This window comes from Megalobrama amblycephala, linkage group LG18 (assembly GCF_018812025.1).
Source record: "Megalobrama amblycephala isolate DHTTF-2021 linkage group LG18, ASM1881202v1, whole genome shotgun sequence".
NCBI lineage: Eukaryota > Metazoa > Chordata > Actinopteri > Cypriniformes > Xenocyprididae > Megalobrama > Megalobrama amblycephala.
Genome location: NC_063061.1, coordinates 17,093,480 through 17,113,253, shown reverse-complemented (window position 1 = coordinate 17,113,253; position 19,774 = coordinate 17,093,480). Strand labels below are relative to the sequence as shown.

At 37.2% G+C, this 19,774-nt stretch overlaps 2 protein-coding genes across 2 annotated transcripts; both read right to left on the bottom strand.

The window, feature by feature from the left end:
- Window positions 1-380: 380 nt before the first annotated feature.
- foxi3a (forkhead box I3a) lies at window positions 381-3,043 on the bottom strand. The gene is made up of 2 exons (XM_048166321.1): window positions 1,475-3,043; window positions 381-1,372 (listed from the first exon to the last, which is right to left on the bottom strand). The coding sequence occupies exons 1-2, from the start codon at window positions 2,025-2,027 to the stop codon at window positions 849-851; spliced, it is 1,077 nt and encodes a 358-aa protein (XP_048022278.1). The 5' UTR covers window positions 2,028-3,043; the 3' UTR covers window positions 381-848.
- A 941-nt stretch (window positions 3,044-3,984) lies between these two features.
- Window positions 3,985-18,417, bottom strand: lcp2a (lymphocyte cytosolic protein 2a). Its single transcript, XM_048166320.1, has 21 exons — window positions 17,988-18,417; window positions 17,583-17,645; window positions 16,101-16,147; window positions 15,343-15,414; window positions 13,828-13,865; window positions 13,701-13,741; window positions 13,425-13,602; window positions 13,240-13,337; window positions 13,094-13,139; window positions 12,924-12,989; window positions 12,720-12,748; window positions 8,170-8,189; window positions 6,905-7,039; window positions 6,800-6,821; window positions 6,680-6,692; window positions 6,481-6,574; window positions 6,287-6,327; window positions 6,132-6,199; window positions 4,845-4,919; window positions 4,597-4,746; window positions 3,985-4,515 (listed from the first exon to the last, which is right to left on the bottom strand). The coding sequence occupies exons 1-21, from the start codon at window positions 18,120-18,122 to the stop codon at window positions 4,390-4,392; spliced, it is 1,557 nt and encodes a 518-aa protein (XP_048022277.1). The 5' UTR covers window positions 18,123-18,417; the 3' UTR covers window positions 3,985-4,389.
- Between the last annotated feature and the right edge of the window lie 1,357 nt (window positions 18,418-19,774).

The following is a 19,774-nucleotide window of genomic DNA, read 5'->3' as shown; positions in this document are numbered from 1 at the left end:
ATATTTTTAAAAGTATCTTCTTTTGTGTTCAGCAGAAGAAAGAAAGTCCAGATTTGGAAAGACACGAGTGTGAGTACATATGTATATGTTTTATATTTTCAGTTTTCATTTTAATTTAATTTTTAGAATTTGGTTGTGTTTTTGTCATTTTTATTAGGTTTTGTTGCTTTTTAGTAACATTAGTATTTCAACTTACACTACTTACACTCAGTTAGTTGCCAAGGCAAGATTTCTATTTTCATCTTAATTTTAAGATTTTAAAGTTATATAGCCTATTTGATTTCAGCCTTATTTCAATTAACAGTTTTAGTTAATAGTAACAGCACCAAATGGGTGAATCCTTTTGACCATACATATAATAGCAATAAGGATGGTAGCAATTGCATGTTCGAATATGCATGTTTATTTTGGCAAATACAATATATATTACAATCACAAAATACATAAAGTAAACAATACAAATACAAAATATTGAACAATGGACAAATTCATATTCATGCCAAAAGTCAGTGCATTTATGTATGTTCCAAGCTTCACTTTTACAGAATTGAAATGTGTTGCAAAAACAAAACAAAAACCACAACACAAAAAAACGGGACTGGGAGCAGTAGCCCGGGGCGATTACTGTTGTCTTTCAGCTGCAACACGAATTAGATGATGTCAGCAAGTGAGTCTGAGAAGAGCGTGTGAGAGCTTTCACACAACTGTCTGATAGAGGGAATCTCCTCCGCATCCACTCGGACCTGCTGAATCAGGCACTGCGGTGGGAACTTGGCTCGCGATGCAGGCCGACCGCTCCCTCAAGTGCCTGCGGCCACAGTTCATACCTGATGGTTCTGTGTCCAGTGCTACACCTCTGTTCCCTCACGTGGATACAGCAAGTCAGAGGAGCCCAGCACTGGATAGAGCTGGCTGGTGTACTGGTTGAGCATAGAGTCACTGTAGCTGTCTGTGTATGGAGCGTGCGAAGTGGAAATGTTGGATGCGACAGGGGGAGGGATGTGGGTTTCCCATTGCGGCACGGTTGCGCTCGGCGAATACGAGCCATACGCCCCAGTCGGAGAAGATCTTTGGCTCAAAGGCAATGCCAGAGAAGACGGGAGAAGAGCCTCTCTTGAGCCTGAAGCCACGTCACCCATTTGACTTAGGAAGCCTTTGAGACAGGGTGTCAGATCTGTGGAGACTGGAGAGTTTCCCCTCTCGGAGGAGTCGCTGGGCTCTTTAGGACTTGACAGAGCCGAGTCTGATCCAGAATAACCTTTTCCCTCCTCTTCGGCCAAAGCGTCAGACTTTCTCTTCCTTTTGCGACGGAAGTTGCCATTATCGAACATCTTCTCACAGTTTGGGTCAAGGGTCCAGTAGTTGCCTTTACCTGTTCAACAGAAATAACTTTGTTATTTTGGCAGTTGAAAAATTAATTATCTAATTTAAAACTCAAGCAGTTACACAAAAAGACGTTTGAGCATGTTCTAACCTGGATCGGTGTCATCTCTGGGCACTTTCATGAAGCAGTCGTTGAGCGAGAGATTATGCCGGATTGAGTTCTGCCAGCTGGCTTTGCTCTTGTTGTAGAAGGGGAAGTTGTCAGCCACGTACTGGTAGATCTGGCTAAGAGTGAGACGACGGTTTGGGGCTCCGTGTATTGCCATCGCAATGAGTGCTGAGTAAGAGTACGGAGGCCTCACGAGTTTCATCAGATCTTCTTGGGAAGGCAGGGAGAACCAGCTGATGCTGGTGTCCGAGCCTCCGATTCCACCCGCAGCCATGTACGGCTTCGTCATCCCGTAGTGTTGAGGCCCTCCGCTGAGACAGGGACCTGGATTGAGCCCGGGTCCGTTGAACCACAGGTAAGGGTTGGAGGTCTGTCCGGCATACTCTCCGAAATCGTAAGCGGACGGCAGGGTTTGCTGTGGACTAGGCACAGGCTGAGTGCTGTAAAAGTTGTCACCGTACAGGCTGAACTCTTGAGGCTCCTGCCCCATGCTGTGGAACTGCGGTGAAAGAGCTTGTGGAACAAATGACGTCATGCTTTCCTCCCTTTTTCTTCTGGGAGAAAATACCTTCTTCTGTTCTGCTGCCTCTGTCTAACACAGGTGGATTGGTCAGGTGCACCTGTCTCACCTGAACTATTTATACAAGTTTTGTAACACCCTCTCTGCTCTGATAGGCTGTCACGGTCACACCTCAGCCCGGGGGGTGGGGGTGGGTGGGGGGTATAAGATATATCAGAAAGGGGATAAGATATATCTTAAGTTTCATGAGTGACTCAGGTGCATTAATTTAAATTAAGATTACACTATAATTCCTAACTTTCATATCATTATGCACACAACACAAAACCGTTTAACATACATGTTGAATTTAGATACATTGGAAAAGTTCTGGATCAGTTAAAAGTTTAAAAACTGTACAAGAACTAATCATACAGCCTAAAAATACTATAGTAGGCTAATTTATAGAAAATATTACAGTGTTTTTTAACTTACTATAGTGAAGTACTTGAATTAATTTGTTGTGTTAGGCCTAATTCTACTTGTTGTGGTAATGTAACAACTATAGTAATAGAAACAAATTACTTTACCCAATACTGTACTAAGTTTTCTACAACTATAGGGCATATTATATATGATGAACACACTACAGTTTACTATAGTAAAAACTAAAGTATAGACTACTACAGTAGGCTATTTTTTTTACAGTTGATCAGTTCACTATAGTTAATACTACAATATGCTGTGGCATTAATTAGAAAACTGTTGTAAATACTATATAGGCTACAGTATACAGTAGTACTACAATTTACAATAGTAAATACTATAGTATTTTTCATATGGGTATACAAGCAGATTGTGTTTTAATCTGAGGAAATAAACTGCTAAATAGATAAATAAATAAACAAATCTTGCCCAATGTGCTGACAAATTTCATGTTGTAGCCTACCAATGTGGTTTCTGCGGCATTATAAGCATATTAAAAGACACCGTCGATCATGCCGTAGGCTTGGTTAATTTGTTTACATTTTTAGATCACTTGAAGCTGTTGGGGGGGTTAAATGTGTCCCCACCCCCGCCCTTTCACTTGAGATAATGCGAATTCAATTTGACCCATTTGAGTCTCAAACGTAATTAACATTCTTAAACCGAGCACGCGCGCCACCCATTCCTCCACGCGCAGAGCGATTCCCCTGCCGTAATCTGATCGCGCGCGATTAATTTAAAGCATGACTTTGTACGGTTTTATTTGACCATCTTTTCCAGATGATTAAAACTTCTTTTTAAAGTTACTTAAAAACCACAGTGAGTGAGTAGGCCTAACTTTTACCTTTAATGTGCGCGCATATTTAACGTTAATCGGTCAATTTTCGCGGGCGAAATCCAGTCGTTTTCAAGTTGGTCACGTGAATTCCCCGAGTTGACCAACAGAAAGCTGCTTGGGTTCAAAGTGACTTTTGTTAGTGACCTAAATTTCGCTAATGTGACTGCACCATTACCCATAATTTCCATCTTTAAAGTTTTTATTTAAATTAAACCTGACTGACGAAAGCTTGATAACCAATCACGTCTATAATATTTAGCATTAATGTTACCTTCAACTTCAAGTGCAATGCAGCCTAACTTAAATCTCTCAAAGCACATTATTTGGAGGAAAAAGAGATTGGCAAATATATTTTATTATTATTTTTTTAATATTGGCTGAACGATGTAGTCGAAGTGTAGGATAATGGATTATCTAGAATCCGTATAACAGACAAAAACACAGTTTCACGGCAGTCCTTCACGAACAGAGCAGTATTATTAATGTAGCCTGTGGTTTTGACGTTTCATGCCAAAGTCATGTAACCGAATCCCCTTTTTGTACACCGATGTGTTAAACTCGGAGACAGTTTGATAGTCGTGAGATAATTTATAAAGTGAGTCTTCAAAACAGAATTATTTCACAGAAATAAGCGACAAAACACGATTCAGTCCCTCAACACGTGGACTATACCGTTCCTTGCAGAATTATAATCTTTATTGTCTTGTCAATATAGGCTACATGTCATATTTCATGATCACACAAATTTAACATAATAGGCCTAAATATTTTAATAGGATATAATGGAAAAATTCAAATAAAAAGAGACAAGACTGATTAGTTTGAGAAACAGTGATCAAAATAGTGATAAAGTAGGCTACTCTTTTTGTTTATAATATGAACATATATTCAGTCTTATGCAATGTGCAGCCATGCATTTAAAAACTTTACAATGTTTTACAGACCACAAGAGAGATATTTTTACATACACCTGAGAGATTATGACAGTTATGAATTGCGTTGAGTTGGAAAAAAAAACATAAAACAAAAAAAGGCAAAAGTAGTTACTGTAAATTAGTCTTGTAGAATAAATGTTTAATATCCAGCAGGATAAATCAGAGCACACTGGTTCTGTTGGCTTGATACCCGGTTCTTAGCATCAATAAGAAGGAGTGGCGTGTGTTTGTGCTGGTTGATAATGTCGCCGACCCGCTCAAAAGTCTGCCAAAGACAATCAACAGTGTTACAAACTTTGGTTATTGAGCATGTAGCTATGATTACATACAGACATAAAAAATATACCTCTGAGGATTTCATCCCAGTGCCTAGCATGAAGCCATTTTGGAATCTGCGGATCTGAATATTGTAAACTTTGTCCTGGTACAGGACCACGAGTGTGTAAGGCTGGTTAGAGGATCGATTTGAGCTGTCTCGCACAAGGAACGTCCCATCCTAACAGAGGGTACATTTCAACAAATTAACTTTGTTAACCTGATATCAAGAATGACATTATTATTGCGTAATAAGAAAGTAAGAACGCAATGGCTCACCCTGTTAACTCTTCTCAGACAGCTCTCTGCATCACCACGGGTGATCTGACCCACATACCAAGTTGGATCCATGTCCTACAATTGGAGAAATAATGAAATATTAGGGCTGAAATGTTTGTCTGTTTTCTTTGACTTCATCTGAGACAATTATGATTTATTAAATCTAAACATTTCACAAAATACCTAGTATTAACATAAGTACATTTAGCTTAGAACAGGCTGTTACTTAAACTATACACTGTAAAAAAAAAAAAAAAAACTTTTTCTAAGTTGTAAATAAAGATTAGCTACTGAAGTAGCCTTTGTTTTACAAGAAAATACTTTTTCAGTCTTTCCACTTGAAAATTTCATGTTTAATTCAGTGTGTTACTTGCCTTTCTTTGTAATTATTTGTGAAATTTACTAGCAATTTATGAGTAAAAATCGTTTTAAAGTAAATCCTACACCACTTTTTTTCAGTGTACTAGAAAGTAAACTCCAGTAATTTCAGTAGCACCTCAAAGGAAATACAAACACGCCACCTGCTGGTTGGTCTATAGCAAGGCCTTGCTGTAACCATGTCTTGAGGGGGGACCATAACTTTATTGTTTTTTGTTTTTTTTAAAGGAATTAAATAATTAAAAGGGATTTAAGGGAATAAGGAAAATAAATAAGAATGGTTAAATTTCCAGGTCGATTGTAGTTATTAACTAATCAATTTAAACTATTTGCAAATAATATTTTTTTAAAAAATATATTCACTCTTATCTGTATGTTTGATATGTCAAAAACGCAAAATGTTTCTTGTCTCGTCACATTCAGTTATGAATTACATTAATCAAATAATAGTATGTTTTCAATTCAAAACCGCAAAATTGTATGATGTAAAAAATAATTTTATGATTTTAAATGTAATGATTAGTTTTGAATATTTTCTGAATATTTTAATCATAAAAAAGTCATAAAAAATTATTTCGTAAGTCGTAATTAAATAATTTTTAGCTACTTACACGCCACATACTCTTTTACTGCTAAAACGAAAGTGTCACATTGGAATTTGCACTCGTCTTCTATGAACTGTAAGCCCCGCCTTCTTTGATTTGATTGGCCAGCTCAGTCGTTCTGACAGTGTGAGGCAGACCAGCCTAAAAATATAACTTTTAAAATTCTGTCATCCTAACTACAAACAGAGTGGTGCATAATGGAGTACAGCAGAGCAGTGTCAATAATATCAAATATTTGGGGGGGCAATTTGGCCTTTCTTTTCTAATTATTGGGGGGGGGACTTCCCATTTCAACGTACTGTACCTGCATGCCTCCCATGTCTGTCTGTGGTGGTGGTGGTGCTCTTGCACTTCTCCGGTGATCGCTCATTGCTTTTATTAAACAAAATAAAGGATACAAATAGTTATTTACATCAAATGTATACTAAGATTAATCAAACTAGTGTAATGCGTGCTTACCCTCCTGCAGTTTTGCCGGTAGTGATCGACTGGGGTTAACGCTGTGTGAAATGTGACAGAAATATAGTCAAATTTAATGGGAGTATCTGGACCTTTAACTAATATATTTGAATATCAGTGTTAATTTTGGCAGAATATTCTAGACATGGTTTCAAGTCTGTCCACCCACAGACAGTTCTCATTTGAATACACACTTCTCTGTTTGAAAAGACTGTCCGTGGGTTCCTGGCGGTCTTGGTGATGGATTCCTGGCGTGCAATGGAAATGTGTTGGAGCTTTGCCTGGCAGCTGTAAAATCACAGAATATTCAAACACAAATTATTTATTGATGATAAAGCTATCTCTCTTATCAAAATATGCAAATACGCAAAATAAGACAATTAGGCTACTTACTGTCATCGTGAAACTGTTGAAGAGACAAAAAAAAACAGTACAATTAAGTGAGTGAATTGCTAGATTATTATGTGAATCGCACAAACGATTATATTATGTGCGTGTGCTTAATGTGATTACCTCGTTTCTTTGGTCAAGATGTCTGTTGGAAAAAGAAATATAGGTTACATTGGCAGCTCTGTGAATAGAATGGTGCAGCATTCTTTTCGTTTTTATAAATCTGACCTGTTTTGAGAGTAGCCTGGTGTTACGGAGGAGGCACTTCTGCGCACCCCTGATGGAGGAAGTGAGGGTTTGGGAATTCTCATTGGGTCTCCTGGCAACTCCACTGCAGGGGGTCTGAGAGGAAGAGGAGCACCGCTATAGGACAAAAAGCATATGACATCATGAGAAAATGAATGACAAACCTATCATACTTAACTAAAAACTGAAATTTATAGTAATTGCCTGCTAATGTGATTTCACTAATTAGAACATCCTTGTTGATCCAGGGAAAACATTCCAATCAACCAATCAGATTTGAGGGATAGGCTTACAGTTAAAGGGATAGTTTACCCCAAAATGAATTTTGTCAGCACTTAACCTCAAATTGTTCCAATTGCACCTGTATGAGTTTCTTTCTCCTTGTTGAACACAAAAGAAGATATTTAGAAGAATGTTGGTAACCAGACAGTTGACGGCATACATTGACTTCCGTACTATTTTTTTTTCCTACTATGGAAGTCAATGGGTGCTGTCAACTGTCTGGTTACCAACATTCTTCGAAATATCTTCTTTTGTGTTCAACAGAAGAAAGGGGTTAGCTGTTTCTTTACCATTCCAAAGTCCCTTTAAGACAAGTCATTTCACTCGGCGGCCATCTTTGAAACGCCTCTCGGGCATCCTGGGCATCATGCAATCTCTTTGAATGGGGAAATATCAAATTCTCCAAAACTGTTCGCCAACCTTACGATTAAATTTCATATTTGAAATCACCAATGAAATCAAACAACAACCGGCTCATAGATTTAGTTTCTAAACGCTCGAATCATGACAAAAAACTGTATTTTTCAGGCTGGATCAAGCTAATGCGCGTCTCTTCGGAGACGCGCGTCTGACTGTTTCTATAGAAACCGGTGATTCTAACGGCCGCTGAAGTGACGCGATGACTTTACCAGTCGCCGATTGGCTCTTATTTAGAAGGCGGGACTTATTCTGCCATATTGCGCGTTACACTTTCTCCCATTCAAAACAATACGAGTGACACGTCTTGCGTTATTCTATAGTCTTTGACCATTCTTAGTCGCCTATCATTTCCCTCTGATTTTAGGGATAGTTATGGGTAGGGTTAGGTTTAGGGGTAGGGATATGGTTATGACTATGTTTTTGAACAGAGATGTTGTTCCAGGATCAACAAAAGATGTTGATCCAGGAACATGTCTTACTTGGCAAAATTAGCACATGCAGTTATTACTATTAAACAAAACTTAAATGAAAGGAAATCACTTTACCTTCTTGGTGGATGGATAGCCTGCAGAAAAAAGAAATTATTAGAGAACCATCACAGAAGTATGTACACCACAGAGATATTAAAATATAAAATTATTATTGTAATTATTATTGTATTTAGTCAAAATGGAACTTTGAAATGGAAAAACTACATTCATATAGTCTCAAGATCATTTATATTTCAAGCCTAGTGGATTAATAATAATAATGACTGTAATTATGTTGTAATAATAATAACAATACTTATGTAAAGTGTTATACTAATGCTAAATATATATTTATTGATTAATATAGGCTACTTAATAATGATATAGGTTAGCTGATTCATTATCAATTGTTAATGTTATATATAATACCTCAGGGCTTGACATTAACTTCTTGGCTCACCAGCCACTGTGGCTAGAGGTTTTCCAAAGTTACTAGCCACTCAGCATTTTCACTGGACAAAATTTTGACATCAATACCATGTGGAAAAACTGACATATAAATATTTTTAATATTATCTCATATATATATATGCATATATAATGCAGCAGGTATATTAGGCAGCTGTCACTTTAAGACCTGACTCATGGATCCATTATACTGTTACACATGTGTTTACTTTCTCAACTGTTTACATTCACTTAAAACATAACCGACTGTGTGTACACAAATACTCGCCAAGACCGGCATTTTGACATTATCTGTGGGAATGAGTAAAATTATGCACAATACGCGTAATCCCACGCCGAAACTCAAGCCCTGTAAAACCAACAGCATTCATTCAGAGCAAATGAAATGAGTGAGGGAAGGTGGTTTTGTGTCTCAACTCGCTGTCAGAGAGATGAGAGAGCGAGAAAGCGCAGCAGGTATCGTGTATCTATTCTGTGGAAAATAATTATTAAAAGCATTTCAGATAGTTCAGTACTGATATGTATTGAAAAATCTATATTTTTTGACAACACTACATTGTACTTAATTTATTATTTCAGATGCCTTTTTAAAAGACTACAACTGAAAAATGTATATATTATGTAAATTCAACCTACCAAAGTGGCTAGTAGGAGTGTCTGCGCTAGACGCAACTGCTGAAATCCACCCACGTATGGCGGGTGTTAAAGGGGACCTATTATGCCCCATTTTACAAGATGTAAAATAAGTCTATGATTTCCCCAGAGTGTGTATGTGAAGTTTTAGCTCAAAATACCCCATAGATAATTTTTATAGCATGTTAAAATTGCCCCTTTTTGGGGTTGAGCAAAAACACGCTGTTTCAGTGTGTGCCCTTTAAATGCAAATGTGCTGCTGCGATCGGCCTAAGAGGGTGGAACTTCAAGAGCTCATTCTCTGGTGTCAGGATTCAGTCAGGATGCACTATAATGTCAGAAACTGCAAATATATGCTGCATGGAGATAGAACAGGTATAATTTAGTTCAATTACGGTTATAACTTATATCAAAGTCCCTTTAAGACAAGTCATTTCACTCGGCGGCCATCTTTGAAACGCCTCTCGGGCATCCTGGGCATCATGCAGCTCTTTGAATGGGGAAACATTAAATTCTCCAAAACTGTTCGCCAATCTTACGATTAAATTTCATATTTGTAATCACCAATCAAATCTAAAAAAAACTATTTTTTAGGCTGGATCAAGCTAATGCGCATGCGCAGATGTAAATGCGCGTCTCCTGTGCCTCATTTCAGAGGCGCGCGTCTGACTGTTTCTATAGAAACCAGTGCTTCTAACGGCTGCTGCAGTGACGCAATGACTTTACCAGTCGGCGATTGGCTCTTATTTAGAAGGCGGGACTTATTCCGCCATATTGCCCGTTTCACTTTCTCCCATTCAAAACAATACGAGTGACACGTCTTGCGTTATTCTATAGTCTTTGCTTATATTGTCTTCTTCCACTATATTAGTACAAGCCTGTTGACCCCGTCCGAATGATGGCCAAAACTTTACAGATTAGCTTTATGATGTTCATTGTACTTCACACAAAAGATGAAGCGTCTGTTTTCACTCTAGAAAATCACTGTAAGAGCTTAATAAAACACAGTGCAAGTGAGCATTAAAATATTATCCATAAACTCTCTCTCTCCCTTGCATTATCATCAACATACACAGCGAATTACGCAGAAACGCTCATTACAACTAACAGTAAACAAATACAGTGGGTACGGAAAGTATTCAGATCCCCTTAAATTTTTCACTCTTTGTTATATTGCAGCCATTTGCTAAAATCATTTAAGTTCATTTTTTTCCTCATTAATGTACACACAGCACCTCATATTGACAGAAAAACACAGAATTGTTGATATTTTTGCAGATTTATTAAAAAATAAAAACTGAAATATCACATGGTCCTAAGTATTCAGACCCTTTGCTCAGTATTTAGTAGAAGCACCCTTTTGATCTAATACAGCCATGAGTCTTTTTGGGAAAGATGCTACAAGTTTTTCACACCTGGATTTAGGGATCCTCTGCCATTCCTCCTTACAGATCCTCTCCAGTTCTGTCAGGTTGGATGGTAAATGTTGGTGGACAGCCATTTTTAGGTCTCTCCAGAGATGCTCAATTGGGTTTAAGTCAGGGCTCTGGCTGGGCCATTCAAGAACAGTCACGGAGTTGTTGTGAAGCCACTCCTTCGTTATTTTAGCTGTGTGCTTAGGGTCATTGTCTTGTTGGAAGGTAAACCTTCGGCCCAGTCTGAGGTCCTGAGCACTCTGGAGAAGGTTTTCGTCCACGATATCCCTGTACTTGGCCGTATTCAACTTTCCTTCGATTGCAACCAGTCGTCCTGTCCCTGCAGCTGAAAAACACCCCCACAGCAAGATGCTGCCACCACCATGCTTCACTGTTGGGACTGTATTGGACAGGTGACGAGCAGTGCCTGGTTTTCTCCACACGTACCGCTTAGAATTAAGGCCAAAAAGTTCTATCTTGGTCTCATCAGACCAGAGAATCTTATTTCTTACCATCTTGGAGTCCTTCAGGTGTTTTTTAGCAAACTCCATGCGGGCTTTCATGTGTCTTGCACTGAGGAGAGGCTTCCGTCGGGCCACTCTGCCATAAAGCCCCGACTGGTGGAGGGCTGCAGTGATGGTTGAATTTCTACAACTTTCTCCCATCTCCCGACTCCATCTCTGGAGCTCAGCCACAGTGATCTTTGGGTTCTTCTTTACCTCTCTCACCAAGGCTCTTCTCCCCCGATAGTTCAGTTTGGCCGGACGGCCAGCTCTAGGAAGGATTCTGGTCATCCCAAACATCTTCCATTTAAGGATTATGGAGGCCACTGTGCTCTTAGGAACCTTAAGTGCAGCAGAAATTTTTTTGTAACCGTGGCCAGATCTGTGCCTTGCCACAATTCTGTCTCTGAGCTCTTCAGGCAGTTCCTTTGACCTCATGATTCTCATTTGCTCTGACATGCACTGTGAGCTGTAAGGTCTTATATAGACAGGTGTGTGGCTTTCCTAATCAAGTCCAATCATTATAATCAAACACAGCTGGACTCAAATGAAGGTGTAGAACCATCTCAAGGATGATCAGAAGAAATGGACAGCACCTGAGTTAAATATATGAGTGTCACAGCAAAGGGTCTGAATACTTAGGACCATGTGATATTTCAGTTTTTCTTTTTTAATAAATCTGCAAAAATGTCAACAATTCTGTGTTTTTCTGTCAATATGAGGTGCTGTGTGTACTGATTTTAGCAAATGGCTGCAATATAACAAAGAGTGAAAAATGTAAGGGGGTCTGAATACTTTCCGTACCCACTGTATATAAAGACCTTATGCCTTTTCGGGTGGTGCTTAATAAACTGGTAAACTTTATATCCGTAAATCAACTCCGATGAACTGTAATAAAGTGCTCTCAGCTTTATTACTGTCGTATCCAGTATCACTCTGGAGACTGTAAGCTGGATCATGAACAGTTTGTACTGATCTGTCCTTGAGTAACACATTTTTAGCACAACCTCTGTTTTGTATTGTTCCTTTGTATTGACATTCATTCACAAAGCAGTCCAGTGTGAAATGATTCACGCGGACATAAACGAATTTCGGTAGAGTTGAGGGAGCATTTTCTTCGAAAACAAAATTAATCCACCTCGTCTTCAGCGGCTCAGATTTAGGGAGTAAATGGAGAGAGCTATGTGGATTAATCCATCCAGCTACAGAACACCTAAAACGCTTGGGAGACATTCTTGTCAGTGCAGCAATGGCGGACTGTGTAAACTCTCGGTGAACTTGCTCAGGGCGGTTCTATGTTAAAACGGCAGTGTCTGTCAACATTCGTGGCTGGGGCCTGTGGCTAATGTGATGTCACACTGCCAGGGATCTGGAAACGGCTTGTTCAGAGACACTGCTTATGATTTATGGGGATTAAAGAAAAAAAGTGGTTGGATTTTTATCATTATAGGGTGGTTGTGTACACACACTGCCAACACACATTTATAGCCAAACACCATGCAAAAGTGAATTTTGCATAATAGGTCCCCTTTAATGTCAAGCCCTGATAAAAACTAAGGCAGATGTTTGGCAGCTTCTATGTGGAGGTAGGACAAATCAAACTTACTCTGTCAAGCGAGCTAGTGCCCCTTCCACCTGTGAAGACACAATACATAAAGGTTGATAAACCTTTATTAGAAAAAAGCTTCCCTTTAGCCTTTAGGTAATCTGAATTGCATTATTACTCAGTTATTGTTTGTTAAAAAAGCAAAGAAATAGAGTTACAAAGAAGCAAAGTTGTTAAAGAAATAAATGTGTGAGTGTCAGTGACCTGCTACAGGTGGAGGGTGGTTTCTTTCCAGAGTTCCTGGCTTTGTGCTGCGGTCCACAGCAGGTGCTACAAGACCACAGGATGGTAGAAACCACATATAGAAAAGGTGGATAAGTTCAACAACATCACACCCAGATTAGCTTTGACTGACAATAAACATACTCTCTTACCTGGCGGTCTTTTTAGGGGCCGCTCTTCTCTCAGATGTTGCCCAGCCTACAGAATATATAATATAGAGTTTATTGCAAAGAAGACTCAAAAATGAACATTGGAGACAAAGCAGGACACATACTGATTGGAAATATGAAAGACTCACACTTGGCCGCTCCACAGGAGGGAGAGAGGGTCCGGGGCCCGGGCGCTCCGGTGGCACAGGTGGTTGGCTTCTGCTCGCTCCACGTGTGCGGTTATTATCTGATAAAAAAAAAAAAGGAATCCCATCATGACATTTCCAAATGACTGAGACAGCAATAGGATTGAAAAGTGTCCACTTTTGCATACCAATATAATCGCTGTTTTCCATGGGTTTAGCAGGACAGATCTGGGCCGTGTCTTCTTTAGGCTCAGTTGGAGGAGGCTCATAGCCATTATCACTGTCTGACCCCTCTGGGGACTCATAGTCTCCACCGCTAGCATCATCATCTTCTGAATTAGGATCCTCGTAGTCATCGTCATCTTCCTTAATGAGGAAAGAATCACATGTGTATTGTGATGCATGTGTACTGAATGTGATGCTGATCACTTCAAAACAGTTTAAGACACAAATAAGAGACTTACAAACTCTTCAGAGCCCCACGCTTCATCCTCAAATTGGTCAGCTGAAAATAGTAAAAGCAGGAAACTTCTAGACAATATCTTTAAAAGCAAACTTGTAGCACTGAATATATTCTACTTTATATCATACCTGGTGGTTGTGGGAAGCTGGGAACTGGTTGTGATGGCCTGTTTAAAAAACAACAAGGAATATTAGTCGCATACTAACAGTTGATGCACTATATGGTAGTTAAATGATGAATTCATTCCATTTATTCACCCTCATGTGGTTCCATAACTGAATTGACATTTTTTCTTCTTCTGTGAAGTTTTTATGAAAAAATGTCTTGTTTATTTATTTATTTATTGGTGTTCATATAATGAATGTCAATTTGACTTCCATTGTAAGGACAAAAAAAGAGTTCCTCAAATAACATTCTTCAAAACATTCTTTTATGTTCTGCAGAAGAAAGAAAGTCATACAGGTTTGGAACCACATGAGGGCAAGGAAATGATGACAGAATGTTCATTATTTGGGTGAACTAACCAATTAAATGTTCAAGAACTAAATGTTTGGGTTAGTTTTTTTTTTTTTTTGAAAGAAGTTAATACTTTTATTCAGCAAGGATGAATTAAATTGATCAAAACAATAAAGACACTTATAATGTTATAAAATGATTTCTATTTTTTTTGTTTTAAATGCTGTCCTTTTGAACTTTCTATTCATAAAAAAAAAAAAATGTAGTACGGTTTTTACAAAAATACGAAGCAGCACAACTGTTTTAAACATTTATAATAGTGATAAATGTTTCTTGAGCAGCAAATCCACATATTATTAGAATGATTTCTGAAAGATCATGTGAAGATGATGCTGAAAATTCATTACATTTTTAAATATATATTCAAATAGAAAACAGTTATTCTGGGGTGCATTTCCTGTACAACGACGTAACTCACTGCTTCACTACCATAGTACGATGCATCGTTGAACAAATCAACCAGCTAGTCACGACTGTTTCCCGAACCCGTATTGTCGCAAACCTGCCGTTCAGCCACGTTGGTCAATGATGTCACACAGATTCTCGTTTTTCTCAGTTATTTTCCTCTATTTCCAGATTAAATCATAGGCTTGTTCTTACGTACTAGAGCACGTACGCACATGCATACTCTTTAAAATCTCTTGACAAACTAAAATATGTAAATGACATTTGTATATATTCGGAATAAAAGATATACTTTGTACTTCATGTCAGCTTGCTTATTTTGCTCAAGATAATGATTTATTAAGTACAGTACACATCAAGAAACTATGCTTCTAACCACAGCCCGAGAGCTGTCGTTCCACCCACACAAGTTTGCAATGCAGTTTGCGAATGTTCGTTTGAACGATGGCTTCGGGAAACACCAAATCGTTGAACTATGTTAATAACGACTGAACTTGTGATGTTAGTTGGCTAAGTATGCTTTTGGGAAATGCACCGCTGAATTGTAATAATATTTCACAATATCTCAGTTTTCACTGTGTTTTTGATCAAATAATTGCAGCCTTGGTGAGCATAATACTTTTTTCAAAAACATAAAAAAATATTACCAACCCCAAACTTTGAACGGTGGTGTATATTATATCTCAGGTATAACACAAGATTTGTGATGGTAGAGTACTCGCCTTATTGCTGGAATAGGTGGAAAGAACCTCTTCTTCTCTTTGTTGATTTCCTGACAAATCTTGGAGATGATCCTAAAATATTACGAAACACCAGTTTCAAATCCTCAAAGTGTAAATAACATTACTGGCATGTTATTGATTAGTAGGCATTTTAAGAGTTCAGCATGTAATTATTGCTTTATGTGCTGGTTGAGGGTTCAGCTCAGGCAGGATGTGGTAACAGAGCCATAATTTTTCTGTCCTCTTTTCTGTGCACCTGACACTGCTCAATAAACTAACAACAATCATATTTTCCTAAAGTCACTGTGGCTTATATATTACCAAATTTGATTTTGGGCTAAAATCAATAACATCTGTTTATTTAAGTGTTATTCAGGTGTGGGTGTTTTCAAACACTTCACACCAAACATGCTCTACAAAAGAGTTTCTGCATGAACGCAATGGTTCCTGCCACATCTGCTTCTCTGGTTTATCTTTCCTGTGCAGTATTTCCTCTTAATGTTACTATGTCATCGATGGGGTTCGTGCATGTTTTTACCTGTTTGTAGACTGTTACTATGTACAATACATGATGTGCTACAGTTTTTTTAAATAAATAAAAGGTGTCTGCAAATACTGTGAATATGATCAATTAATCTACCATATTATTAAGCCATATAAATTCTAAAGTTGTCTAAAATACTTTAGCGATTTACCCTGTACAGATGAAGAAAAAAGAATGACAATTACACAAAATAAGCAGAAAAAATAGTACTTACGGCGCATGAAGCTTAGGGAACTTTTGAAGGTCATTTTCAGTCATACTCTAAAAAAAGAAAAAAATACAGTCTGATTTTCAATTCATTTATTAAACAGTGTGAGTGTGTTTATATATACATATATATCCATATATATATATATATATATATATATATATATATATATATATGCACTATATACACACACATATATATATATATATATATATATATATATATATATATATATATATATATATAGCGCTTAACAAATGTTTTAAATCACCCCCCACCCCACCCAATGTAAGGTTTGTGCCACAGCTGCCGCAGCTTTACCAAAATCATTTTAATGTTTGTGTAATGGTTAATCCACATCAGTGTAAACTCTTTAGTCACAGTAGTGTTTCTAATGCACAATATATGCACAAAAGTTTCATCAAAAGCTACACAAGTTATTGAGAATAACAAGAATCTATATGGAAGTCAACAGAGACTGTGGAAAAGTACATACAAACAATGTCAGCAAGAATGCAAGCTATTATCAAGGCCAATGGAGGCCATACAAAATAAAATATATAACTGGGGGGGATTATTTGTGAATAAATTACATTTTTTTGTTTTTGATACGTGGTCTTTGTTAAGCATTGTGCGCGTGTGTGTATGTGTGTATATATATATATAAAATTTAGGCTACATATATATATATATATATATATATATATATATATATATATATATATATATATATATATATATATATATATATATATATATAATTACAGTACCAATTTTTATGTGTATATATATATATGAATGCATGTGTATATATACACACACACACACACACACATACACCAGTGGTCTCAAACTCAGTTCCTGGAGGGCCACAGCTCTGCACAGTTTTGCTCCAACCCTAATCAAACACACCTGATCCAGCTAATCAAGGTCTTCAGGATAACTAGAAACTTCCAAGAAGTTGTGAGTTGGAGTTGGATGGAGCTAAACTGTGCAGAGCTGTGGCCCTCCAGGGATTTGAGACCACTGACACACACACACACACACACACACACATATATATATATATATATATATATATATATATATATATATATATATATATAACACAGCTATAACTTTATTGTTTAGACCGATTAGGGGTTCTAATATTTTTCAGTAGTTTTAGTTTCTATTAACAACACTTCCTGAAATGTTGGATCAAGGGAAACAATGATGTTATACTGAGTCAGACCACAAACATCTGTTTTGTAAAGGGAAATTTTGGTCTGTGCTCCATATATAAAATATAACATTTAAAATTAAAAGCTACAAAATTCCCAAATGTAAAAACAAAAACTAAACTAAAAATCACACTGCATAGGACCAGAACTATACTAAATTATTTTGACACGAAATTATGGCGTAGGCTGAACATTTCTGCTTTCTAAATGCAAAATTTGGGCTGTTATCCTGCAAAACCAGTGCCTATTTTTAAATGGTACTTACCAGGAACCTTTGTCCACTGATGTTATGTCTTGTTATGACCTTGTCACATCCAGTCAGATTCCGCTAAAGATAAAGAACAAGAAATTATGTCAGATGAATATGCATGGTCACACACACATATACACATATCTCACATATATAAACAACAGGATGTAATATTACATATAATTTAATATCAAATATAGGTCTGTAAAAGTACATTCAGTGCCATTTTAGTTTCATTGGTGCTACTTCATAACAAATGTCTCTCATTTATCAGTGTTTTAAATAGTATTAAATTCATACCATGTATGCTGAAGGTCTATAAAATAAACAATTTAATAATGCTTAAATTACTGCAGATTTTTTTTATTTTCAATTCATATGTAATTTCACTTTAAAAGATGGAAAGAGAAAGCAACTTACTTTCTTCAGAAAGTCTGCTAACCGATGTGAATCCCAGCTCAGAACCTCCGATTTGGATGGAATACTATCAAAACTCATTGTTCCAAATTTACTACACTTGCTTATTAATATCAAATTCCAGATAACTTCAAGCATTGAAAAAATTGCCACTCTCACAGTGGATTCACACTGTGTCTGACGCTATGTCCACCAAGAACACGAGGAGACCGGTGCCAAACCACGAAAAATAAAACAAATAAGAACCCAAAACAGACAATTTCTTAGTGATAGATTCACTCAGTTTCAAATAAAGTTGTGGAAGAATTACTCAAAATTCTACCAACATTTTCAAAGAATACAAAAAAAAAAAAAAAAAAAACAACACCCCGGATTCGCTAGAGCACTGTATGAAAACTCAGAATGACATCCACTTCCCCATAGACTTCCTGTTAATGATTGTTGTGACAAATAGGGGAAGTACAGCCCCTTCATGAAAAAAACAAGATATTACTTGATATATGATCATTCATCCTCGCCCCCTCAGATTAATGTAGACTATAAGCATTTGGACATTGTGTTGTTAAAAACACAATGTTTGTTTTGGAATTATGATAAATGGCCATTTAGTGGTGATGAAACACTTAGAATTAAGTGTAACATCTGCCAGTCACACTTCAAGGTCACACAAGCAAAATCATTGTGGGGAAAAAAAAAAAAACTGGGTTAAAAACTACCCAATGTGGGCTGGGTAAATATAGGACAAAACACATGTTGGGTTAATTTTACCCAGCAAATCGGGTTGTATTTTGCTGTTGCATTGTTTTATTTTAACTTCATACATGAATTAATGTTTACAGATTAATTTTTTTTTTAATACTCCACACAACCACTGGTTTAAATGCATGATATATTCGATCATATTTTATAGTATAGCATATTTTATATCGTTTTTAGTACATATACTGCCTACATTTAAGCTAGTTTAACAAATAGTAGAAGTAAAAAAATAAACATTTAGAAGTAATTCAAGCGTAATCGACCAGTCTCTGTTGTCCAGTTTCCACCGTAAAGGCGCTGGATCTCGTGCCGGAGATGGCTCGCGTTCGGCGGGGAAACTGTAACTTCAGACCGCCACCTTGGATTTGACTCGTAGCGAAATATACTATGACTGACTCCATAACCTGTCCATAAATAATCAGTGTACAATTCTGATGTCATATTTTAACATCCTAAGTATTTATATTCTGTATCATTTTTGAATAAAATCATACAATTTTATGCAAGGCATCCATCACGCGAAAAGACCGACGCAACACTCGTTTAGGTGACTCACATCGTGCCCCTTTATGTTGCTTTGCATAAAATTAAACGATATACAGAACAATAACGAATTTGTAGATAAAATAAAACGTACACAAACCTGTAATTTACCGAAGACATGCACCAATTTGACGCGGAGCTGCACTGCTCTCTCCTGAAGAAATCGCAAAAGGCCCGCGAATAACAACTCAACCCCTGGGTTGTTATGTCTGACCCAGAAGGGTCATCCAAAAACTACCTAAACACTGGAAAAATAACCTAAACAAAGTGTAGAGTGTAGTAGACTTGCTATCATGACTGCTTACTTGTCAAGCAGAAATAATAATATACAATTTCAAGAAAAAGTATGTGAACCACTTGCAGAATCTGTGAAAATGTAAATAATTTTAACCCAGTAAAGGATATAATACAAAATGCATGTTATGTTTTATTTAGTACTCTCCTGAGTAAGATATTTTACATAAAAAGATGTTTACATATAATCCACA

Excerpts from the sequence above, each read along its gene's own strand:
- foxi3a (XM_048166321.1), bottom strand. The coding sequence starts at position 2,027 with ATGACGTCATTTGTTCCACAAGCTCTTTCACCGCAGTTCCACAGCATG. Across the intron at positions 1,373-1,474 it reads CAGAGATGACACCGATCCAG|GTAAAGGCAACTACTGGACC; the intron begins GTTAGAACATGC and ends TCTGTTGAACAG.
- lcp2a (XM_048166320.1), bottom strand. The coding sequence starts at position 18,122 with ATGCTTGAAGTTATCTGGAATTTGATATTAATAAGCAAGTGTAGTAAA. Across the intron at positions 13,603-13,700 it reads CGTGGGGCTCTGAAGAGTTT|GAAGATGACGATGACTACGA; the intron begins GTAAGTCTCTTA and ends TTCCTCATTAAG. Across the intron at positions 12,749-12,923 it reads CCACCCTCCACCTGTAGCAG|GTGGAAGGGGCACTAGCTCG; the intron begins GTCACTGACACT and ends GTGTCTTCACAG.